This window comes from Haliotis cracherodii, unplaced genomic scaffold (genome assembly GCF_022045235.1).
Source record: "Haliotis cracherodii isolate W230 unplaced genomic scaffold, xgHalCrac1.p SCAF_1, whole genome shotgun sequence".
Classification (NCBI taxonomy): domain Eukaryota; kingdom Metazoa; phylum Mollusca; class Gastropoda; order Lepetellida; family Haliotidae; genus Haliotis; species Haliotis cracherodii.
The window spans coordinates 84,184,502-84,210,806 of record NW_027266264.1 but is presented as its reverse complement, the minus strand read 5'-3'; the positions used below and the strand labels follow the sequence as shown (position 1 = coordinate 84,210,806).

The 26,305-nt window shown below is 41.5% G+C and overlaps 1 protein-coding gene across 6 annotated transcripts in view; it reads left to right on the top strand.

Annotated features, from left to right (window-relative positions):
- LOC139449598 (E3 ubiquitin-protein ligase NEDD4-like) overlaps nt 1-26,305 on the top strand; it is an 86,576-nt gene that overhangs the window by 48,774 nt on the left and 11,497 nt on the right. For 3 of the 6 annotated variants that reach the window (XM_071231265.1, XM_071231104.1, XM_071231423.1), the window contains exons 3-12: nt 9,369-9,453; nt 19,695-19,733; nt 20,421-20,474; nt 21,020-21,132; nt 21,612-21,723; nt 22,159-22,364; nt 23,204-23,329; nt 24,329-24,479; nt 24,991-25,014; nt 25,809-25,940. In XM_071231265.1, coding sequence (XP_071087366.1) covers nt 9,369-9,453; nt 19,695-19,733; nt 20,421-20,474; nt 21,020-21,132; nt 21,612-21,723; nt 22,159-22,364; nt 23,204-23,329; nt 24,329-24,479; nt 24,991-25,014; nt 25,809-25,940 — 1,042 coding nt within the window. The remainder of the gene's footprint in view (nt 1-9,368; nt 9,454-19,694; nt 19,734-20,420; nt 20,475-21,019; nt 21,133-21,611; nt 21,724-22,158; nt 22,365-23,203; nt 23,330-24,328; nt 24,480-24,990; nt 25,015-25,808; nt 25,941-26,305) is intronic. The other 3 variants (XM_071231184.1, XM_071231506.1, XM_071231341.1) reach the window with 2 other exon arrangements.

Sequence of the window (26,305 nt, the reverse complement as noted above, 5' to 3'; positions counted from 1 at the left end):
CTGTAATTGCTCAGGATTTCAAAAGAATATGTTGTGAAGCAAAATATGATAGATGGTTCCTTCTTTCAGTGAAATATTTGTAGATGGTTCCTTCTTTCAGTGAAATATTTGCAAGTCTTGAAAGCAGAGACAATAAAAATTTCTGTCTGAAAAAATACCCATCCCCTAGAATATTAGATGGTCACCTCCTAATGCATATGACTCTTGTGTCAATGATGATGTAGCCCAACAGTGCATGTGTTCGCTTGTCATGGTTTGATTCTACTCATGGATACAGTTGACAAAACACAGAATCCCAAACCGTGATGTATTCGTATCATTAGCATGATGCGGGGAGTGTGTTCCATGAGGCCATCTATATTCAGTGAGGTCATGAGGAGGCTGATGTGAATATAGAGTGCTTGCCATTGTGTCCTGCATGTTTCCATGATTTCAGTGGAACCTGTTTATTGTGCATCTCTACTGGCCATGTTATACCCTGCTTGTTAGACTTGTCCAGGCTCTATTTGTTTATCTCATGTAAACTTTGAGTGTGGTATATTTATTAAGATAGTTTATGCATGTTACATATGATCATTCTCCTTACAATATATGACTGTTATATAAGTACAAATATCAGAGTTCGTCACTCCTAGTATGAGAATGCTTAAGTGCACAGAAGAAATATGTTCCTGGTGCCAAGAGATCGCACATGGAATTTATTTTTCACAAATGTGATCTAGACAAACACTTGGAAAATGAAGACCATAGACAAATGATTACAGCATGGTAAATTCACAAAATAAAACTGGAATTCAGAAATGTAAGCATGTTCAAAGATTTTTATCAAACTCTCTGGGAAGGAAGAGGACAGATTTTCTCAAGTGTATTACAAGTGTTATTTTATTATCCCCCCGGCATCTAATGTGGGGGGATATAGCTATGGGCATGTCTGTCTGAATCGTTTCCGGAGCAGAACTCGAAATTCGTTAAATAATCCATCATCAAACTTTGCATTTATATCACTTAAGTGGTGAAGTTGTGCCTTTTGCTATTTTGGAATTTTTCCAATTTTTTTATTTTCCAATATTCATGAAAGCATGCTGGACATAGGCTAACTTTGTGAGTGATGGTTGTTTCCGGAGCAGAACTCGGAAACTGGTAAACACTTCTTCATCAAACTTTGCATTTGTATCACTCAAGTGGTGAAGTTGTGCCTTTTGCTATTTAGGAATTTTAGAAATTTTTATTTTTTTACGTTTCCATGGCAACAAGTTGGACTTAGGTTCTATAAGGGTGGTGTTCGTTTCCGGAGCGTAACTCAAAAACTGTTAAATGCTTTCTTACAAAACTTTGCATGACTACCAGGCACATACTAAACTGGTGCCTGTTGCTATTACAGAATTTTAGAATTTTTTATTTTTTACGTTTCCATGGCAACAAGTTGGATTTAAGTTTTGATATAGGGTGGGTTCACTTATGGAATATAACAAATAAACTGTTAAATATTTCCTTGCCAAGCATTGCATGTCCATATATAAAGCACATACTGAATTGGTGTCATTTGATATTCAGGGGTTTTAGAAATGTTTATTTTAGAATTTCCATTGCAGCTTTTTTGACATGGGCTAAGAGAAGTGTTGGGTCAGTTACCTGGTTTGGGACCATAACGTGTTAAAATGGGCGGGGGATATAGATGACTTTGTTGACTATACGCTTGTTTAGTTATTGTTTCTTGTAAGTTGTCATTTGTTTGCATAAAAAAACACCACAGAAACACACTTGTTTTACTTTCCATTTCATATGGATGCGACCATGGTGGATCTTTTGTGGGTGAACAATATATGCTTCTTCAAGAACATTCAACTCTTGACTCATTACATACAGAATTGCACATTTACTTGTGGTTACTTTACAGACAGCTGCAGGGGGGACATGTCATCTTTCTGATGACTCTTGTTTATCTACTTCATGATGAAATGACATTCACCGAGTACGAAGGTGGATGAAAGGTGTTCTGTTAGCATTAGTACCAGTAAATTGCTAAACAAACATAAACGTCCTTGTCGGTGCATGTTGCACACTTTAAAAAAATGTGTATCAAGGAGTTCCTATAGTGTATTCATTCTTGTAAATATAGCAGTGTTAAAACTTTGTTATCAAATGTTAAATGAGAATTTTGTTATTAATGGAAGCACTGATGTTACTGAAGGGGCTGTTATTTTTACAAACGGGGCCATAGTATTGAAGTATTGCATTATTCAACAGGTTGGACGTTGAACATGTTTTAACATTGTAATTCATTAACAGTCATTTTATGAACATTTTTGTAACAGTGTAGCTGGTATTGTGTCAAACATTGGTTGTTTTTATCTCTGTATTGACAGCCCACAATTGTATCTTTTTGTGTTTCATTGTGTATGGGGTGTATGTGATACTATTCTTATTAATCCAATGAGCAGCATGTTCAGACAGGGAATGATTGATGACATGCTTGAGGAAAGGCAGGAATGTTTCAGTTTGTGGTATGCTTATTGTGAGTGCTTTACTGGACCCTCAGGGAGCTAGTGAGTCTGTGTTCTGTTACAGACAGGACTGAGAGATAAGTTATTCATTATAAATGTTTTATGCTGCTATTTAAATCAGAGCATGTTGTCATGGATATTGTGATTTGAACCTCGGATTATCCAGTAGATCCTATACAGAATGGAATTGTTTATTTAGGTGTGTATTTCCGTATTGAAAATTGACGTGTACACACAAGTGGACATAACAAAACATGGTTTCAGATACTGATTAAAGAGTGTAAATGTCTTTCTGTGTTTTATCATGCAGAGTTGATGTTGGCTTAAAACACTGATGGCCCCAAAGAGATCAAACTTAGGTAAACACTTGATGGATTAGCTCAGTGATTGAAGAGCATGGCCATGTTGATTGTTATTGATTGACACGATTATGGGACATCACCATTCTGTTTCCATCAATGATGGATGAATGCTGTTCAAGATTTGCAATGATGTTCATAGAGATATATGTTTACTGATCGACAATGACAGAGGGGTCCTGTGTGTAGAGGCAAGGCGTGATGTGAAGACTCAAAATCAAAACCACTACATCAAAATGGCTTCAACTGTATGAGTTCAGGTCTTTGACATGTTGGTAGTGATGGTCTGGTATTTCTAAGCCATATTAGTCAAGATACCTATGTCTTAAAGAGTTGGCCTACTTTTAAAATCCAGTACCACAAAATTTTCAAACACTTCACAATACCCTATGACATAACTTGTAGTATTTTGTTGCCAGTCACACCAGGGGCTATTATAGATTCAATAGTGGCTCCTATTATTCTTCACACAAAAACTTGAGAAAAGCAGGATGAAATGGTTTAGTGTTGAATATTTTGGCTACTGGAAACAGTCCTGGAACATTCATACAAGCCACTTTTATCCACTACATTTATTCAGTAATGATTCAAAAGTGGACTCACCCTTGTGGCGTCACTACCCATACTTATTCCTCCTTTGTTCCTTACTACGAGACCCGTGAACATCCAGGGTAGAATAGCGCTTCAGCAACCCGTTCTTGACGTAAAAGGCGACTATGCTTGTCGTAAGAGGCGACTAACGAGATCAGGTGGTCAAGCTTGCTGACTTGGTTGAAGCATGTCATCGATCCCAATTGTGTGGATCAATGCTCATGATATCAATCCCTGGTTGTGCTGGTCCAGACTCTATAATTTACAGACCGCCGTCATATAGCTGGAATATTGCTGAGTGCTGCATAATAAAACAACAAACCAACCAACCTTGCTATGATCACTACCACACATTTCTGTCAAAAATCACTCGACAAATTAGTAAATCCCATGTCATTCATGCGTACCTGTAACCATCATAATGTCTGTCACCTATTTGACCCTTTTTGTTCAGTTCTTTAACGTTGTGGGCATGACTAGGTAAGTTCTCACTTAGTTTTACGGTGTGGACCTAGCTCAGTTGGTTAGCTGTCGGGCTAGCAATCCGAAGGTCGCGAGTTCGTATCTGATGTATTCTCACACAAAAGCTGGTTGCTTGTCGTGATCGTCCTCACGAGGAGTTGTGGTACTGTATTCAAAAGGTGCTCCAAAGAGTTTGTCCTCCATCAGTGTATAATTCCCTAAAATTTCAGTCAGACAGCCGGACTGGCAACTTTACAAAGTTTCCAGACCAGATAAAATGTTGCCTGTCGAGAAATTTCAAAATAAACGAAAGGTAGTAGGAATAGTAGTTTAATGTTAGTTCTCAGAAAGTGACTATAAACTGAAGGATTGTCAACCTAGTAACTAATTGAAATTTTATTCATCAGTAATGTGTTTAACATTTACAGTTAATTTACATCTTACATTGAATTACAGCTTAGCTAATATGGAGAATATAGTAATAGCTCGACAATAGGGCATGCAACTTTTAAAAACTGACTGTCCGTCAACAAAATTGACCGTCTCGGACTGTCGGAACTGCCTCCATTTACAAATATCAAGACAATGCTTGAAAGACTAGAGATGGATATTGGGCTTGCCCACAAAACAATCTGTATTTGAAATGGGAATCTTCCAATAACTGACATTGTCCGGCAGTAGTGCCATGTCAATGTCACAAGTGGGCAGCGCCAAGTGATCACAGTGTTTGCTGGTCACACTGAAAAACCCAGGCTTTTTGCTGTTGCCCACAATGTTCTTGCCGGAATATTGCTAAAAACAACATTAACTCACTCACTCACTCACTTGCTTATCAAGTTTTCACTCATTAATTTTACAGCTGTCAGTATCAGTTGAATAATTAATCTACTCAAGCTAGTCCTAGAATAATATATATTTTTGACTTTCACAATAATAAACAGTTTTAGATCTCCCTACCTCTTACTGTATTAGGGTTCCTTACTACAATAACAAGTCTGTACAATAGCTCCGGCTGATGAAAAGGTTTTTAGTCTGACAGTGCTATAGACGTAGTGTCAGGTAAGTATAAAAGTATTGCATGTCATCAGAAATACCCATGTTTTACCTTACCTGACGCTACACCTATAGCACTGTGTTGTGTCAGGTAAGTATAAATCATTGTATTTAATCAGAAATGCTCGATATTGCTAAGTACGTCAGTACGTCAACAAACAAACATCGTAAATGTGTCTGCCTTCATTTAATGGGGCACCTCATGGCCGAGTGGATAGAGCATCTTCCTGTTGTGCAGAAAGTCGGTGGTTCGATCCTTTAACCACATCATACCAAACTATATGAAAAGATGGTACTTTTTGTTACCCTGCCTGGTGCTCGGCAGTAGGGGAATAAAACAAGGACCAGCCAGCTCGGAGTCCGTATAAAGTGTCTAACTGCTGTCCATGTTTAAACTGTGGCTTGGTAGCTCAGTGGGCTAGCACAATAAAACCGGTATTCATCCAGACAAGTACAAGCAGCCACACACACACATGCATGCACATGGCTTTACGTTTTATTTAATATTGAATACGACGTTAAACCCCGTTTCACATCATGATCATATTTATTATGAAGTTGTGATTATTCTGTGTTACAGTCAGTAGACAGTGGTGAGGGCCGAGGAGTATATGACTTTGTGTGTAGTGGTCGGTGCTGAGAAGAAGGAGACCACTTGACATGCTGCGTGATGCTCTTCAGATCGTAACGTGCCACACTAATAGTGCATGTGTGTTAAATGAAAGATAGGGCACACTTTATTAGCTATGTCAATATAACATTCAGGATACCTTAGTGAAGTGATAATTTGTCCTCAACTTGTATCGTGATATACTATTAAGGGGGAAAGATGTTTCATATTTCAGAATCCCTCCTTCATTTTTCCTGTGTCTTTAGGGCACAACAAATTGTTAGTCATAGTCATGCATGTCAGCATGAATATGTTTGGTCATTATATGTCTGCCATGTCCTATTAATTTCTTATAGAGTAGTATTACCTATGATCATTTGACTCACGAAAATCTGGGTTAGAAAAGGTCTTCAGAAACCCATGCTTGCCAAAAAGGGTGACTATGCTTGTCATAAGAGGCGACCAGGGTGGTCAGAGGGTGGTCAGGCATGCTGACTTTGTTGAAGCATGTCATCGATCCCATGTGCGTGGATCGATGCTCATGATATCAATCACTGGATTGTCCGGTCCAGATCTCGACTCGACTGCAGTCATATAGCTAGAATATTGCTGAGTGGAGCACTAAACAACAAACAAGTATATCATTCATCACCTGCACCCTCTCAGGATTTGTGTGGGTAAGAGTGGAGTGGAAGGAGTTTTGTGGAAGTTACCATACTGTTGGGTTGCTCTTGGGTGACAGGGTAGCATTCAGCAGCATCTGAAGAATGGGTGGTGGGAGGGGAGACTGGACCCCTTTCTTGATTCACCTGTACAAAAGGATTTCGAGGTTGATGTGTTTCTGTCAATACCTGCAGCTATAAAGTGTGTATAATTATGTTGCACTCAGCAAGATCAGGGGCTGGCATGTTGAAAAACTTGGAATAGCTGTACCTGATTGGCTGGAATGTTATTCATCACTGTTGACCTTAGCTTTTGTCATGATGTCAGTCACTGGAATGTCTGGTTTAAACAGACCACAGTCATAGCTGGAATATTGCTGTGTGCGGCATTAAACAACAAACAAACAAACAAGCAAATAATAAGTATTATCATATAATGGGTAGGTTTCTCGGCAGGATAAAGCCAACGGATAAAAACGATATCCGTTGGCGTCATATGCGGATAGAGATGCAAATTTCAAAGGTCAAATAGGGACTACTTTCACTGTTTATAAACAAACACGGCGTCACCCTCGTCATTCGGCGATCGAGTCAGAATTAACCATTGGGAATCAGGATAAACTACAGGGATTATTGCTATCATTATCAAAAGAACAGTCTAATATGCTGAAAATCAGTGTCTAACTGTGATGTAGCTAAGTTTTGGCAACTTTGGAGATATAAATTTTGTCCAAATTTTGAAACAATTTTGCGAGGGCACGAGGCCTAGCCAAGTGGGATCAGTCGCCATATCTGTGCTTGTAGACCTCTGTGGCTTGAAACCTTCTCCACAAACTGAAATAGTTGGATTTGGCCGAAATATGTTTGAATTGTTACCTTGTTTTGTTTTGTCGCTGTATGTACATCTGACTACACTTCTTAACGTTATGACAGGACAGACCGACTGTCAACAACGGCTGACCGTGGCTGTGACGTCTAATAGACTAGGGTTAGAGTAGCTTCCCTTTGACAAAGGGCAGTTACTCTAGTGGACAAACCGATGGATTGCCGCGAAAGGCCATTAAAAACAAGGATTGTTGTTTTGTGTTTATGCTGCTTCGCCACTGTATAGGAAACAGATTTCAGTTGGAACTAAATTGGCTCGCTAAATACAATGTTTATTCCTAATGCAGGATATTTGCCATCCCCTAACTCACTCGCGTGATAACCTCTATTTCTCTAGACATTATATTTCTGGCGTTACCCAATTAGCCATGAATGACCGTGAAAATAGTTTCTGTCATTCTCAGTGAGCGTATGTTATTACCTGTTATTTCCTGCAGATTGGCTAGTCCCTGCCAATTGATCCATTGTTTTCTTTCTTTGTGAAGCAATCCACAATGTGACATAATACTCGTAACAACCCATCATCACACACAATTGAAGATGACATAATCCATTGTTCATGCTGTCACAGACAATTGTATGTCAGCAGAGCTGCCTATAAGCAGCTTGTGTCAAATATACGCAAAATATACCTCGACTACCCAATTAGGTTAGAGTTACTTGTGTATAAATAAACATGAAAACTTACAAAAAACACTAGTTTTACAACAATTTGCATAATTACCCAATGATCGTTTTCAACTTGCCTTCCTATAACATGAGTAATTCTTTACAGATATATGTTTACTGATATATGTATCACACATACATGAACTCTACTGCAGTGAATAATACAGGCACAACATGTACAAGGCGATGGCTGTGATATGCTCTTATTGTTAAATAGACATGCATATCTTTGTTGTAAGTCAGTGAAACACTTGGAGCACACACCAACAGGTGCATATGTCACCTCAATCAGCAGTAGCGCAGAATTATATGAGAAAATACTGATGTAAAATACCCAACAGACTGAACCCAGAGAAGTAAAAAAATATTGAATACCCCCCAAAAATTGTCAATATTCAATAAGATAAGAACTTGTGAGTAAGTACTCTGTGACTTAACACTTATAAGGAGCCTTGTGACATCATTTATCATTCAAACCGTGGACTCCCGAGGTGTCCTACACCAGAACACCCAACCTATGCATGTTCTTGTGAACAGCGCTGAGTAAAAACAATGAATAACCAACACCAATATAGAAGTATGGATTTTGTGTCCCTTGTGAAATAGGGGTGAAAGGTGAAGCCATGCCTTGGGACTTACAAATTAATTTACTTTGAACAGATAATCTGTAATTCCTCGTTGCTTGTAGGTTATCCTCTACTTTGTTCGTGGTATTGATACACCATGCTGATTACTTTCTGTTGAACATGTTGCGGAGTGTTGATTTGATTGGTGCTCAACCTAAACAGAGTTGGCTCACCACTGTGTAGTCCTGGGTTTGAGTCCCACGTGGGTAGAACATGTGAAGCCCATTTGTGGTGTGAGCTGGTTAGATATTGCTGAAAGTGGCAAACACCCATACTAACTCAGTTATTCATGTATGACTTGGAAGTTATTGGCCTCGGACAGCTGCTGTGTTTCAATATCCATGTCAGGAGTTGAGGCATATGGCTGCTGCAGTGTTGATGTGGAGCTAGTGCTCTGAAGATGGTCGGGTAGCCTAGTGGTTAAAGCGTTCGCTCGTAAGGCCGAAGACCCGGGTTCGATTCCCGACATGGGTAAAATGTGTGAAGCCCATTTCTGGTGTCCCCCACCGTGATGTTGCTGGAATATTGCTAAAAGCGGCGTTAAACCATACTCACTCACTCTGAAGATCAACTACATTGTGGTACATTCTGCCACTTTGTATGGTTGGATAGGGCATGTGTCAGTTAGAAAAGCAATGTATGTATGTAACAAGTGATGTACTAAAGCATGTGTCAGTCAAGGATATACAAAATATTAAAGGGTGACATGAATACATGTATATAGATATGGATGGCAGCTGATACACAATGTAATGTGATACAAACTTGAAGTGATCCCCATGTGCGCTTGTCTGTGTTCAGGGGGATGGATGTAACCATGGTAATGGTCTTGTCACTGACGTATGCTGTTTTGTTGCAGTGATCCCTATGTGTGCTTGTCTCTGCTCAGGGGGATAGATGTAACCGTGGTAATGGTCTTGTCACTGACGTATGTTGTTTTGTTGCAGTGATCCCTATGTGCGCTTGTCTCTGTTCAGAGGGGATAGAGAGGATGGTCTTATTGATACAAAACAGACAAAGGTTATTAAGAAGGTAAGTCTCATGATTGTATTTCACACCTTCAACTCACTGATAAACTCTCTTGTTGTTAAAGTCATTTATGATATTATCAGCTGTTTCAGTATATTTGGGGTATATGCTTGTAAGCAGACCCGTGAAGATCCGGGGTAGAATAGGTCCTCAGCAACCCATACTTGCCTTAAAGGCGACTATGCTTGTCATCAGAGGCGAATAACGGGATTGGTTGGTCAGGCTCACTGACTTGGTTCATACATGTCATCGATCCCAATTGCGTGGATTGTCTGGTCCAGGCTCGAATATTATACAGACCGACTTCATATAACTGGAAGTTTGTCCTTACCTGACGCTACACAGTGCTATAGGTCAGTCTCTAGAGATAGACAGACTCTACAAGCTGTGTCTTACTGTATTTACAACATGTAATACTATTTTCTGACTGAGAATGAGAATTTTGTTATTAATGGAAGTACTGATGTTACTGAAGGGCTGTTACTTTTACAAATGGGGCCATAGTATTGAGTATTGCATTATTCAACAGGTTGGACGTTGAACATGTTTAAACATTGTAATTCATTAAGTCACTTTATGAACATCGTTGTAACAGTGTAGCTGGTATTGTGTCAAACATTTGTTGTTTTATATTGACAGCTGTACATTGTATCTTTTTGTGTTTCATTGTGTATTGGGTGTATGTGATACTATTCTCATTAATCCAATGAGCAGCATGTTCAACATGTAATACAAGCTCTAACTGTATTCTGATTTAGAACATGTAATACTATTTTCTGACTGAATATGTAATGCAAGCCATATTACTGTATTCTGATTTACCAGTTTGGTCTTCAGGATGTGAAGTTAATGAAAGTGGGATACAAATGAAAAAGAAAATTATTTTTATCCTATTTAGGTCATTATCTAAACTTGAGCAATGTAAACTTTGCAAGTAATAATAATAACAGGTCTGAAGACTTTGGATGTGGAAAACCATGATTTCCTGAACAGAAACCACTAAGATAGTAGTGAAGACGTAGATCCTGTATTGTTGCCATGGTTACAAATGATTATTCCAGTAACCCGAGTGTTGATGGAAAGTATTGTACATTGGTGTGTATTAGCTGTTTGTCACTGAATCGACCTATCAGGCGAACCCAGTACCTAGTGCCAGCCTGGTGCCTGCTGAGGCCTCACCTTGTTATATCGGTAGTTCAACACATCTGTTGGGAGAATGTGGTAGAAGAGAAGTGTTTTTGTTTATGTTCTGTTGCATTATTTCAAATGCCAGTGTTACAAGTTACATTGTTACCATGGTTACATGTACCAGTGTTACAAGTTACAATTATTTTGTTGGGAACAATATTACAATTTGCCAAAGGAAGCTCATCAAGTCACACTGTTAAGTACTGTCCTTGGACCTTAATGTCAATCCCCAGAATCTTGGGCCATTTTCGGCCACTCAAAGACCATGTAATTAGTGCCATGTGTGAAACTGAAACATTGTGTCGGTGTAATTAGGATGATCATCAACCACTAGACTGATTCACATCAATACTTTAGAGTTAGCAGAAGTGTTTCTGTAACTATGCATTATTCCAAGCCTAGTGTCCCCTATCTCCACGATTTCCTAGCCCCACCCCTGTCCCCTATCTCCACCCATTCCCTAGCCCAAACCCTGTACCCTATCTCCACCCATTCCCTAGCCCAAACCCTGTCCCCTATCTCCACCCATTCCCTAGCCCAAACCCTGTACCCTATCTCCACCCATTCCCTAGCCCAAACCCTGTACCCTATCTCCACCCATTCCCTAGCCCAAACCCTGTACCCTATCTCCACCCATTCCCTAGCCCAAACCCTGTCCCCTATCTCCACCCATTCCCTAGCCCAAACCCTGTACCCTATCTCCACCCATTCCCTAGCCCAAACCCTGTACCCTATCTCCACCCCTGTCACCTATCTCCACCCATGTCCCCTAGCCCCACCCCTGTCACCTATCTCCACCCCTGTCCCCTATCTCCACCCCTGTCACCTATCTCCACCCATGTCCCCTAGCCCCACCCCTGTCCCCTAGCCCCACCCCTGTCCCCTAGCCCCACCCCTGTCCCCTATCTCCACCCCTGTCACCTATCTCCACCCCTGTCACCTATCTCCACCCATGTCCCCTAGCCCCACCCCTGTCCCCTATCTCCACCCCTGTCACCTATCTCCACCCCTGTCCCCTAGCCCCACCCCTGTCCCCTATCTCCACCCCTGTCCCCTATCTCCACCCCTGTCCCCTATCTCCACCCCTGTCACCTATCTCCACCCATGTCCCCTAGCCCCACCCCTGTCCCCTATCTCCACCCCTGTCCCCTATCTCCACCCCTGTCACCTATCTCCACCCCTGTCCCCTATCTCCACCCCTGTCCCCTATCTCCACCCCTGTCCCCTATCTCCACCCCTGTCACCTATCTCCACCCATGTCCCCTAGCCCCACCCCTGTCCCCTATCTCCACCCCTGTCACCTATCTCCACCCCTGTCCCCTAGCCCCACCCCTGTCCCCTATCTCCACCCCTGTCCCCTATCTCCACCCCTGTCCCCTATCTCCACCCCTGTCACCTATCTCCACCCCTGTCCCCTATCTCCACCCCTGTCCCCTATCTCCACCCCTGTCCCCTATCTCCACCCCTGTCACCTATCTCCACCCATGTCCCCTAGCCCCACCCCTGTCCCCTATCTCCACCCCTGTCCCCTATCTCCACCCCTGTCCCCTAGCCCCACCCCTGTCCCCTATCTCCACCCCTGTCCCCTATCTCCACCCCTGTCCCCTATCTCCACCCCTGTCACCTATCTCCACCCCTGTCCCCTAGCCCCACCCCTGTCACCTATCTCCACCCCTGTCACCTATCTCCACCCCTGTCCCCTATCTCCACCCCTGTCACCTATCTCCACCCCTGTCCCCTATCTCCACCCCTGTCCCCTAGCTCCACTCGTCCCCTAGCCCCACCCTTGTCCCCTAGACCCATGCCTGTCCCTCTGTTCCTTAGCCCCCTCCCCTGCTCCCTGTCCCCCTCACCTGTCCCCTAGCCCTCACCACTGCCCTCTCCTTCCTTCAGGTGTGTATACTTGTAGCAGCTGGAGGAGTGCTGTTTGCTAAGCCTAAACCAAGGCCCTTCTGATTAGATAACTATCTAGGTCACCATGAGATGCCAGCTCTCCCTTGCTTTAAATCAGGTCGCTTGGTTTAACATGCAGGGTAGGTATATGGGCTGGCTAGCTGTTAGGCCAAAGTGTTTAATTTCTGTATATCCTCCCCTCACTGGTTTTAGTGGAGTTTACTCTGATTTGAAAAGTATTTTCAGATTTATCACAGTGTTTCAGCTTGATATGGGGAAAAAAGTGATGCTGGTCTTTGGCCTTCGAACCCATGATCATAGGCTTTTAGTATGCCTTACATGCCCAAGGGATGCAACTCTGCACAGCAAAGTGTGGCACTTAAATGACTGGGCCGCCCTTGCCTCTGGTGTCCAGTACATGACAGGCTCCTCTGTATCGAAGGTGTCTACCTAACACCCCACTGTGTGTATTGGAGTGACTGTTAGGTCTTTGGTGATGAGTGGGACATTCTTCTAATCCCTTTCAACTGTGTCGCTGGAGCCTAGGAATTCACGTCTTTGTATATCTGAGGTCGTGACATTTGTGATCAGAGGCAAAAGGTGAAGAGCTTCTTTTAGAACAACCCGAAGTTGTGAAGACCTGAGCGGGACTCCTAATAGGACATCTTGTCAGTCATTGTCCTGATCTGTACATGTTGAAGGGCATTAGGCCACACATTTTCTATTTTTCGCTTCACAGGCCTGCTGCCTCTGCTGCAAAGCAGCTGTTTGAAGAAATAAATTAAGAATTGACCTTCACTTTGTGTGAGTTCATTGGAGTATGAACCTTCATAGAGTGAGGGCCAAACTGTATGAACGTCGGAGCTTGCGACGACATACATACAATGTTTGGCCCTCACTCTATGAAGGTTCATACTCCAATGAACTCACACAAAGTGAAAGTCAAATCTTATAATTTTTTCATCACAATTTCTTACCTCAAAGGATGTAGGCCAAGATCTAAACACAATTTCATTTACATACGTGTGACTTCATGTTTACACTGACAGCCATACAACAACCAGCTATATCGCGGAGTAAATAGTTCCTCAAAAAGAGAAGTGACATGGGCGTATGGATGCACAACTTGCTCTTCAGAAACATCTTAAGCAGCACATGTGTTCAAATCATATCCTCATTAGATGAGAAAGGTCTGTAAAGAACTACCTCATAAAGTCAGTCACAATGACAGCGCGTCGTAATACATTTACATCAAGTACAAGACGTCAAAATGGCCGACACGATAGACGTGACGGGAGAGATTTCGTGTGGCGGTTACATGTGTACGTCATCACTGATCAACTCGCTGATCATTGAAAGGTGAATAAAGATGCGTCAAACAGACACTGAGGTAAATTCATAGATTGCTGGAGACGGTCAATGTCAGCCTTGGCACGGATCGAGTCGAAACTACGATAGTTTAGATGTGCATTTCATCGTTTGTTCATTAGGAAAGGGCGCAGCGAGGATATTCATGAACAATCATGCAGTCACGCTCTCTGACATTTCTCAATGTATACTGAAACGCTGAGACCAAGAATAAAGGTTCTAAATGATCAGAAAGAACGCTTATGTGTGTTTTCGTGCTAGGGAATTCCCGGGGGTTTCCCCAGGAATGTGGAAGTAGTCCGTCAGTGATTACGTCATATCAAGAACACGGTCCCGTGAAAAACGTATGAACGTTCAATTGTGTCGTTCATACACTTATGAACGTCAATTTCGTGGTCATGTGACCGACCTTTCGTCCAATGGAAAAGCCATATATTGTGTAAACTTCAAATTAAAAAATTATTCAAACATAAACCTGTCCCACAAGCAATATAGACCCTCTTATACATTAATTCCATGTCTGCATCACTATCAGTGATTCAAGAAGCCAGCTGCTGTTTTAACTCCACGGCAGAATGACTTTCATATGAATAAATAAATAAATCAATAAATCAATAAATAATTGACATAGCTATATGTTTTTATTTTTATTTCAACAGACTGTGTGTGGAAAAGCTGGAATAAATCCGTGAAACATAAACTTAAAATAGTGTGGCCTTATATAATGGGGTCAGGAATATTGTATAATAAAACCTGGATTCCTGTCAGGGAGGGTTGTATACCCCACATGGAGCTGAGAAAGCTTATTGTTTTCGGAGGTAAAAATTGCATATGCTGTGTGTATTTCACTTTTATATAAATGCACTACTATTATTATCCCTGTCAGTGTCATTATTATTTTGAAACTAAACCTCATTGCCTCATTACCTTATGACTCTCTGCATGATTGTACAAAAAGTCAGTCCATAAATTAGGTTATTCTGACAGCCTCCCATATAAAGCTGACATGCCGTGATATAACTGGAATACTGTTGAAGAATGCTATTAAACCCAACCTCGCTCGCTCACTCACTCACTTTCACTCACTCACTCACTCACTCACTCACAAAAGCCCCACCTGTAAGCAACAAGAAATGGACTGCCTGCCTTATCTAGCTGTGTTGGCCAGTTGGCCAGATTATGGACAATAAACCATCTTTACTGCAAGCTGATATGTACTGATTTGGCTGCCTCTGCCGCTGACTACAGAAACATCACAACGGCTTCATCAATCAATAAGTACCGAAATATGGGAGGTTTACAAATCGCCTTGCATGCTTGATCCTGCTTTAATCTGGACACTGAGGAACATATGAATAGGCAATTATGTGTGCAAAGTAGCCTGAAAAAACAGAATTCATTTGACTTGAAGAATTCACAAGCTCTGGGACATTCATGATCAGGCATCTATTGAATTGTGTGGGTGAAGTAGCAGACCAAGAAAAGATGGAGATTTCATTTTGTTACTTCCCTGAAGGCAGCTTAAGCTTTAAAACTGTTCCAGAATTGCTGAGACCGACTTGCTAGATCACTTGAGTAAAATGAGAATATTTTGTAAGTTTGTCTCTTCAGCAACAAGACTCCCCAAAAAACAATCTGCAGGAGGGTGGGGAAACCTTGTGGCTGACTTGTGTTCCGGTCAGCCCAGGTCACAGTACCATTACTCTCTCATACAGACCCTGAAACAAATATATAGCCAATACAGCCCATGCAAGTCTATAATGTTTGGCAAGTCTAGATTACTGCAGGCTCCTTTTTATTATATTTTATAACTATAGTTTAACAACTGTTAAAATAATATATGTAAAAATGTTCATTTCAGAGACTAGATATTAGTATGAAGCCCAGGCTTAGTCTTCCCCAGCATTACGTTGCATGAACAGTGGCTGAACACGGGCTAGAACAATACTCACATCACCATTGATGACTTAATATGTACACTGGCAAGCTGGGAATAACTTTGACAAACAATTACTTTTTGAAAGGCATTTAGAAGTGATACACATAAGGAAGAAAATTTATGGATGTCAATCTTTATTATGAGGATCACAACGTTCCGGAGTATATGCCTACTCCCTCATCAGGTGACTAAGAGCAGCCTAATGCCATATTGATTATCAGTTATTTCACTGAATCAGTGAGTAAGATGTATGTGAACTAGGTCAATATGTGCTTACTTTCTTGTGAGCCATATAAACTGTCAACACACGGACTACATATCCTCCCGATCAGTGAGTTGGTGCCAAGTCTCTGTGTCTGGGAAGACATTTCAATCTGGGAACCAGTGGGGTCAAACTGTATCCTGCCGATCGGTGAGTTGGTGCCAAGTCTCTGTGTCTGGGAGGACATTTCAATCTGGGAACCAGTGGGGTCAAACTGTATCCTGCCGATCAGTGAGTTGGTGCCAAGTCTCTGTGTCTGGGAGGACATTTCAATCTGGGAACCAGTGGGGTCAAACTGTATCCTGCCGATCAGTGAGTTGGTGCCAAGTCTCTGTGTCTGGGAGGACATTTCAATCTGGGAACCAGTGGGGTCAAACTGTATCCTGCCGATCAGTGAGTTGGTGCCAAGTCTCTGTGACTGGGAGGACATTTCAGTCTGGGAACCAGTGGGGTCAAACTGTAGAGTGCTGGTTATCATTCATAGGCTGTTTAACGCTGGCGTAGTCCAGCTGTAATATGAATGAAGTCTGGACCAGACAAACCAGGGATGAATGTCATGAAAAACATCCCACACTTTGACTTGCACTCAACCAAGTGAGTCGGACCACTGCTCCATGTACTTGCCTCATAGGCCCTAGGTAGCTGGGGAGGTGGTCCAGCTCCGAAGAAGGACTCTGTTTGAGTGATAAAGAAAAGCTTGAGATTTCTCCCAAAGACTGTCATTGTTTGGCACAACTTGGAAGGGTCATTCATGTAATTTCTAATGCTGTAAATGCAAAATGTGAAATAATGTATGACATCTTTCCAGAATAGTATTCAGCTCTTCATGCCAGCTGGGCACTTTTGCTTCTGTTAATTACGTGCCTCCACTGAGATAATGTTTTAAGCCCCAGATTGCCTTGCAGTTGTGAACATTATCTTCCTGCACTCATTGGTGACCATACTGATACTCTGGCATGAGTGAACAAGGAGAAGGATGATGGGAGGACATTGTACGTTAGCCAGGCAGCGACACAAAAATACTTCTCGGTTTGAATAACATACATGTAAGATATATACTACTCAAAAGAAGCTAAAGTGTTTCTTTTGAGGGGTATATTTTATGTGTATTACCCTTGTGAGGGAAACCTGCGTTCTGACACAGTCATCAATATTCCAGCTAAATCACGGCTTTTTATCACAACAAGGCAGACTAGTGCTTGGCGTCATGAACCAGAATTCATACCCGCTGCTGTACAGTGACAGATAGATGATAGCCAGGTCATACATTGTACTGGGGACATTTTGACCTGGAAAAACTGGGGAATTATCAACAATATTGAGTTGCCAATGTGATACATTGTAAACATGAACTTGACTGTCATGCACACAGTTTTATTGTTTACACTTTGTATTAAAAACCTGAACAGAATCCATTGACTGAATCAGAATTATTTGTTGTAATTTTGGGTGGCCCAGTTGCCTCAGGCTCTGCAGTTCACTTCACAGTTGCTTCCCTTAGATCTGCTAAAAGCATGATGGTGGGTTTGAAACCCATGCTGATCTGCTGAAGCGGACAGGTTTCGGTGTAACTGAAATACTGTTGAAAGTTGCATAACACTGAACTCACTCAGTCGTAATAGTTATGTGTTATACAGTATGTATCTCAACTTGGGGGTGCTATGTATTGTATCACACATCTTTCAAACAGTTACACTACTGGTCTTTGAAAGGCATTTATAAGTGATTCACATAAGGGAGAGAATATATGGATGTCAACTTCCATAATAATAAGGAAATGACCCTCATAATAAAGAAGTTGACACCCATATATTCTCTTCCTTAGTTACACTACTGTTTTCAATCAGTTATACTCTACATGTGAGAGGGTGTGGCTTGTCTCTCTTTATACCTCAAAGGTACAAGTGCCTTTGTGCATGAGGCAAGACAACCTGCTTGCTACATTAAACTGACATACAAGTGTCACACAGGTGGCGGGGCTCTTTCATAAACCTTGTGTACTATATCACTTTGACCTACATATAATAATGTGACCTAGTTTACGAAGAGAGAGGAGAGTTAACATAAGCCAGTTTGTTTAGGACACCCTGTTACAGAAGAGCTAGGGGAAGATGGAAGATTCACGGTGGATCTTGGGAAGGCGGGAGGGGGAACACTAGCTCTGTGTACAGATCATCTATGTTGTCAATCATCTATGACTCATTGATTATGTGTTCAGAGATAAGGCATATTTTAAAGGTCTGATGTTATTTTTAGAATTGGTTACATAATAATGAGTCTGTATCACAGTTGTTGATTGTGATGTTGTGAATGACTGGTTTACTTTAATTCTCATGATTTATGTATTTTCGCTCTTTTTATAATTTTAAGGTGTAACACTTCAACACAGTATTATATCAGTGTGAATACAGAACAGATATTCTACTTTCATGAACGTTAGAATGATGACTTTTATCGACTGAATTCCACACGTCTCTACAGTTTCAAGAGCGTTGTCATTTACGTGACATAGTTTGTAATCAGTTACAGGAAAGCATAAGACACTGGTTCCAGTACAGAACTGAATTTGTTTCATTTTTTATGCATTTATTCATTAAGAGATGATGAGTTTTCAGTGAAGATATGGTTATTTTGATTTGAAACCTCTGATCGACCAACCTGTTTTCTAAGTCATTGAATTTTGTAAAAAATAAAATGCTTTCGTAAATTAGTGCTTGCTATAAAATGGGACACTGCAGGATGTATTTAGTAAACAAATATTCAAAACTCTCAACACCACTGGGCGTATTCAATGACATTGCATGTAGAGATAATAGATCTCTGGGAGGAGCTTATGCACACTCGATGACCCACGACGTCAATGGTCATTGTTTTGCCGGGGTGACTGGCAACAAAATAGTACAAATTATGTCATAGGGTATTGTCACGTGTTGAAAGTTTGTGGTACTGTATTCTAAAGGTAGGCCTAATTTTCTTTGTGGTCCCACATGCTTTAGTTTATAACGAACTGTAAATCTCTGAGCTGTTCACGTGTCACCAATCGGCCTATCAAAACATCCGCGACCACACGCAGCTGTTCAAAACGGCAATAAACAATTGAAGGCAAGTGATTAAATGGATTAAGTACTGACATCTTGACCACAATTAACACCCACAATTAACAATAGTAAAACAGTGATTAGACTATAGCCTCTTAAGTGGATAAATTCTGCCTTTAAATCGCGACGACTACACAGGAAATTCAGTTGAAATGCGAATTACAAATTACAGTTATAATGAACTGATTTTAAGTTCTGTCAGTGGATGTGTATTTGTGAATTAAAAACTGATCATAACAATCACAGAATAACTGAATAAATGAGGTATTGTGATGCTGCAGAATGTAATGATTACGTAGATACTATTTCAGCCGGTGTCGCATGTGCTCAGCCAACAGAAGGGTAGAAACATAATCAATCAGCAGCCAGGACAGCCTGAATAGTGTAACCGAAAACCAGGGCTATTAACAGTAGCTGTGTCTCTGGAGGACAAAGGATCTTCTCGTTACTGGAGTATTTAGTTGTTTTTTTCTAGTGATATTGTTCTTATTTGCAGACACTGAATCCAAAATGGCATGAAGAGTTTGTGTTCCGGGTAAGTCTACTATATATCCCTTTAAAACTCATTTTGTTTTTCGTTTCCCTCAGGACCTGTAAAGATCTGGGTTAGAATAGGTCTTCAGCAAACTCAATACTTGCGTGCCATAAAAGGCAACTAACGGGATCGGGTGGTCAGGCTCGCATTTCATCGTATCCCAATAAAGTGGATCAATGCTCATAATTTCAATCACTGGATTGTCTGGTCCATACTCAATTGTTTACAGACCGCCGGCATATGTCTGGAACACTGCCGAGTGCGGTGTAAACAAGAAACAAATAAACAAACAAATGTTTTCCCTCAGGATGTAAGGCCAAATCAAATTTTGTGGAAACTTTGCTTGCAAACGCAACCCTTTGCAACATGAATTTGAAAGACATATACAAGCAGAGAATTGAAACATGCCTTACTTCGATCTAATATTCACCTTTTCAATGTTTGGTAGCCAAGTAGAGGATGCTGTTCATTTTGCTGTGAAAGGAAATGTTGTTTGTGGGTTTGAATCCCGGATTACGATCCTTTGTCTGTCAGTACCGTACACATGCTTGTAAATGTACATGTCAACAATTTGTGTCATTTTCAGCTGTTCAAACTGGCATTAAACCCAATTCATTCTCACTCACTCCTACAAATGTAATTATTTGTCTTGTTTGTTTGTGATATTTATTTGCTTGTCTTCTTCAGGTGAATCCCCGAGACAATGTGGTGCTGCTGGAGGTGTTCGATTCTAACCGAGTGGTGAGTAGTCTGGACCAAGGGCACTCGCAGCTGGGTGATGTTGTACAGCAGGACGTATGTCAGAGATCTCAATAGTACCTCCAATAGACAGGGGGCTTTAATTACTCTGCAGATAGAAAATAGGCAATATATGACAATGCTATATCATTGGTTATTGTATGTCGTCAGTGGCCCAGGTGGCCGGTTGTCTAAGGCAGCACATGACCCTTGCAGAGTTGGGACCCTTTGCTGTGCCAGAAATCTGTGTTGGGTTTGAATCCCAGATTCAACCTTATTCTGTTCTAGGTTTGTCAGCACCATACCTACACTCTTGGTTTCCACCAAAGGGGGATATTGTCTTAGCCCTGCATCACTTCGGCTTTTCTCTGACATGCCATGATATAACTGAAATACTGTTCAAAGTGGCGTTTCAACCAAATTGACGTTTATTTGTGTAAGGTTATTTATGTGGATATACAACCCATGAACAAGGAAATACTGTCCTTCTTGGTATGAGCTGTTATTCCCTGGTAAAGTTTGTCCAATGGTGAGAGATGTTGTTCCAGACGAGGGATGACTTTCTTGGTCTGGTGGAGATCCCACTCAGCCACACGGGCGTGGTCACAGAAAGGTCAGGTCGAGATGTTGGCGTCAAGAGCTTCATGCTTAGACCAAGAAGGTAAGCCACAGACCATCAGTTAATGGTTTAGTTATACCAATGTTTGTGATACTGGCAATAAGTAGATATTATGATATTGGTCTTAGGAATATAGCATTATTTGCTGCCATTTGTTTCATACATGTAACATTTGAACTTTGATATAATGATGACAATCAAAAATCAATCCATATTCTCCAATGAATTGAGTAAGGGGCTAGTAGCCTTATGTTATCTATGAAAAAAGTAGAGTGGTTTAAGAAATAGCACAACTATGTGAGTAAAGAGCAGTGGTCAAAACAGAAGCAATATGTTATTTATCAGAGACGAACTGGTGAAACTAGTAGCACTACTTTATGAGTAGTGGTCAGACAAGTAGCATTTTGTTGTAAGAAAAGAACATTGGGGGACTAGTAGCTTTACTTCATGACTAAGGAGTATTGGTGAGTCTAGTAGCATCATAAATGACCTTGATGAAGCTGTACCCTCTCCACTTGCAGCATCCGCTCCCGAGTTCGAGGGCACCTGATGCTGTACTTGGCATATGTGGCTACAGAAGGGGACAGCAATGCTGATGATGAGGCGTCAGGACAGACGACCAACGAGGTTAGTGTAAGTTATTACATTTTGTGTTTCACAACAAATATCAACTCAAATGGCTGTCAGCCAATATATTTTCCAGAATTGAAAGAAAAATTGTTCATGGTATTTTTGGTAGCTAACAATACTATTTGTGTTGGCTCTTATTGTTTAAACCTGGGTGCTGTTGTACAAAGCAATCTTAGCGCTAAGGTGATCGTTACTCCCATACCTTATTGACTTACGACAGTCGTAGTGCTAAGGTTGTTAAGGAAACGCCACCCTGAATATTTTGTTATCCACACACACCATGATGAACTATTTGCCAAGTATTTGGAGTTCCTACTCATTTCTCACCTAGGCTAGTACTTGAATAGGCAAGAATGCATTTTACCCGACACCTTCCACCATTTTGGAAAAACCAACAAACGTGGCTCGGTTGCTATATGTTTCGTGTTTCTTGCACAGCCCGGCTGGGAGATGGTAGACATCGAGACAGCCATCAATGAAGCGGGGGCGTCAGGCCCCACCACTGTGGGGGCCACAGCCTCGGCCCACGGGGAGAACCTGGAACCCCTGCCCCCGGGCTGGGAGGAGAGGCGGGACCCTCAGGGCAGGAAGTACTACATCAATCACAATGACAGGACCACGCACTGGGAAAGACCCTCACCAAGGTAAAACAAACATATAGAAACATTGGTGGTTTTGTGTCCACTGAACTGTGTGAAGTAGTTGGGTTTTAGTTCCTGTTTGGAGTAGGACACAGAATCGGGCTTTTAACATTTTACCAAAGTGGGAAATTGAACGTAGGTATACGGTGTGACAAACCAACACTTTAACCACTAGGCAACCCTACCACCCCAGTGTTACGTATAATGAGTTTAGAAGCAAATGTGACCCCTTTTGATGCTCAAGGAAACATTTGCCTAAATGCGATAAATATGACACATCTTTAAGTGTTGGTGTGTACTGGGCGACCCATTGGCCTAAGGCATCACAAATGGTGCAGAGTTGTGTCCCTGCTCGTACCAGGATCTGCTGGTCAAGGGTTTGAGTCCCAGATTCACCGTAGGGTTTATAATACTTGGTTTGTTAGCACTATTCCCATACTTGTTGGTTTTACCAATAGTAAACCTCTACAGTCTGCATCACACAGGCTTTTCTCCCATATTAAGCTGACAAGGTGGGATTAAGCACGAATATCGTTAAAAGCGGCATTAAGTTTCTGAGCACACATACCATGTTTCCCTCTTACCATGCTGGGGCGGTGGGGTAGCCTAGTGATTAAAGCATTGGCTTCATCCCGAAGACCTGGTTTGATTCCCCACATGGGAACAATGAGTGAACCCCATTTTCAGTCGTCCCCCGCTGTGATATTGCTGGAGTATTGCTAAAAGCGGTGTAAAACCATACTCACTCACTCATTCGCTCTTCAAATAGCTATTTCCTGTCAAGTTCTTGATAAGCAGCGGAGCGTCACACTCTGCTATCGTACTTATTGTTTCTACTACAGTTCTGATAACGGGAATTTCAGCAGTTCGAGTCTGCCGACGGGATGGGCGGAGAGGATGGATGCCAATGGCCGAACCTACTACGTGAACCACACCTCACGTTCATCACAGTGGCAGCGCCCAACAAAGTGAGTTACTGGACTTTCCAAACCCATCCAGCTACAGTAACAGTTGGCTATGTAGAGAATATACAGGACATAGGGTCACAGCCTATAGTACTTATGTTTATACTCTGATAGAATTGATAAGTACACATTCTTGAGATATATGCTTTGGAAATTGGAATTATTCTGTCAGCTAGTCAGTTACAGTTATATTGTTCATCTGTGACATGAAGCGTATGACATGCCCATGAAGATCTATACCAAACAGTGGTCAAAATAGACATCTGCCCGTAGGCCCGAGGCCAACAGATTTCTTCTTGGGCTGAAAGTTTTAAAATTTCAGCAGGCCCTTATGGCCTGCAATTGATTTAAGTAATTATGTATTCCTCAGTATTTATGTAATGTGATAAACATAACTTTCATATTTATAAGCAATAGGATTAGACCTTTGAAATGGTGTATGACATGTAGTTGGAAAGATGTTTTACAAGCTGAAAATTTCCTGATAAATGTTGTCAACATCTATCACCAAGTCTCGGGGACTCGATGTGATAGCAGTAAGAGCTTCTGGTTGATTGTGTTTTCTAATTTATGTTGCAAGAGTATGTCGCCCTGCTTCCACTGGGCTTACAGTTTTTCCACTGGGCCTGCAGTTTTTCAACTGGGCCTACAGTTTTTTAACTGGGCCTACAGTTTTTCCACTGGGCCTACAGTTTTTCAACTGGGCCTACAGTTTTTGAAATGTACTGGCCCTCCGGGCTCTCAGTTTACTCTGCTGAGTTTCAGACACTAATATCAAACTTGCATTTAGAGAATAATTTGGAGTGCTTGTTAATTTCTAGTTTATCAGCAAGAGAAATTTTATTCTTGGGTATTTATTGTAATGGAAGGGAGATATGATAAAAGGATGTGCTAATCCATCTGGCACACTCTGTATGCGATTATGTCAGACTACCAGTTTATTGCATGTAGTCTGCTTTCTCTGTATGCCAAGCCTGTAATGGCCGCCACCTTGTGTTTCAGCAACCTCACGGAGGTTTCAGAGCAGGAGATGAATCGTCAGCGCAGCATGGAGGCAGCTCAGCTCTACCTGCAGCGACGCCACATCAGTCAGGACGACACCATCAGCGTCCACTCCAACAGTGACGAGACAGAAACCACGAACACAGAGAGGGTAAGTTACACAATACAGTCTGGGGATGTTAGTGCCCTTGAAGGTGACACAAGTGTGTTGGGGAAGTATTGAGGTATATGGGTGCTGATGACACAGGTAAATGTGTAACAGACCTTGCTAATGACAAGTAATGATATTGGCTCTTGTTCTAAATTGCTGTTTTCAAATTGTCCTATAAACATAAAGCCTCTTGGATAAAATGGTAACAACATGGTAACGAGGATGTGTAAGGAAAGACTGAACGGGGTACAATTAATCCTCCGAACATTGGTGATGTTATCAATGCAGAATAATAAGAGAATACATTCTGCATATACATCTTTGTATACACTCAAAAATAGGACTAAAATTTCAGTATTCCTGTAAGAGGTAGGCATATTTTACAGCTCTCCTGACATACGCTTGTCATGGGTGACAACTTGGTGTGTACAACACGTAAAAACATGGGTCTGGTTGTATTTGTGACCCTGATGCCAATTGCTGTTGTACATCTATGTTTTCTTTGTTTCAGACTCCACCATTTTCTCCTTCATCAGTAAGTATAGTTTCACATGAGGGACTTGGAACTAACCTGATGTTGTCATGTTGATCACGTTGGTAGTCACGTGATGTTGATCACGTTGGTAGTCACGGGATGTTGATCACATTGGTCGTCACGAGATGTTGATCACGTTGGTTGTCATGAGATGTTGATCACGTTGGTTGTCATGAGATGTTGATCACGTTGGTAGTCACGGGATGTTGATCACGTTGGTCGTCACGAGAAGTTGATCACGTTGGTCGTCACGAGATGTTGATCACGTTGGTAGTCACGTGATGTTGATCACGTTGGAAGTCACGTGATGTTGATCACGTTGGTTGTCACGTGATGTTGATCACGTTGGTAGTCATGTGATGTTGATCACATTGGTTGTCACGTGATGTTGATCACGTTGGTAGTCATGTGATGTTGATCACATTGGTTGTCACGAGATGTTGATCACATTGGTTGTCACGAGATGTTGATCACGTTGGTAGTCATGTGATGTTGATCACCTTGGTAGTCACGTGATGTTGATCACATTGGTTGTCACGAGATGTTGATCACGTTGGTAGTCACGTGATGTTGATCACATTGGTTGTCACGAGATGTTGATCACGTTGGTAGTTGATGTAGATTGGTTTTAGCCTCTGCTGACCTGTTGATGTGCAAGCCTCATAATCTCTTAACATTAACCTGTTAAGATTTGGATTGATAAACAAAAATGATTCCTGAAAATGGTAGCAAAATGTAAGATAACGAAGATAATGCATTTCTGTGCCTGACACTGACTATTGGTGTGTTGACAGAGTCAGCACCGGGCACTGGTTCACAGGCCACTAGACGGGGACGAGGAGCCACTTCCAGCTGGCTGGGCCATGGGCATGGCACCCAATGGCCGCAAGTTCTTCATAGATCACAACACACAAATAACAACATGGGTATGCTCTCCGAAGCTTTCTCTAATCTCAATGTCTGTGTCATTTACATTTACCAAGTTTTGAATTTTGTGTATGGGGTCGCATATATGACCTTCTCTTCTGGACAATTGACTAGATTCATGACAGTGAAACATCTGCAAATGAACAATATGGTTAGAATTGGTGTGCTAATAACATTATTCTCTCCATCATGAACTGGTGTGTTAGTAACATTGTTTTTACTTCTTGGATGAACTGGTGTGTTAGTAATGTTATTATTCCCTCCAGGATGAACTAGTATGTTAGTAACATTATTATTCCCTACAGGATGAACTAGTACGTTATTAATGTTATTATTTCCTATAGGATGAACTAGTACGTAAATA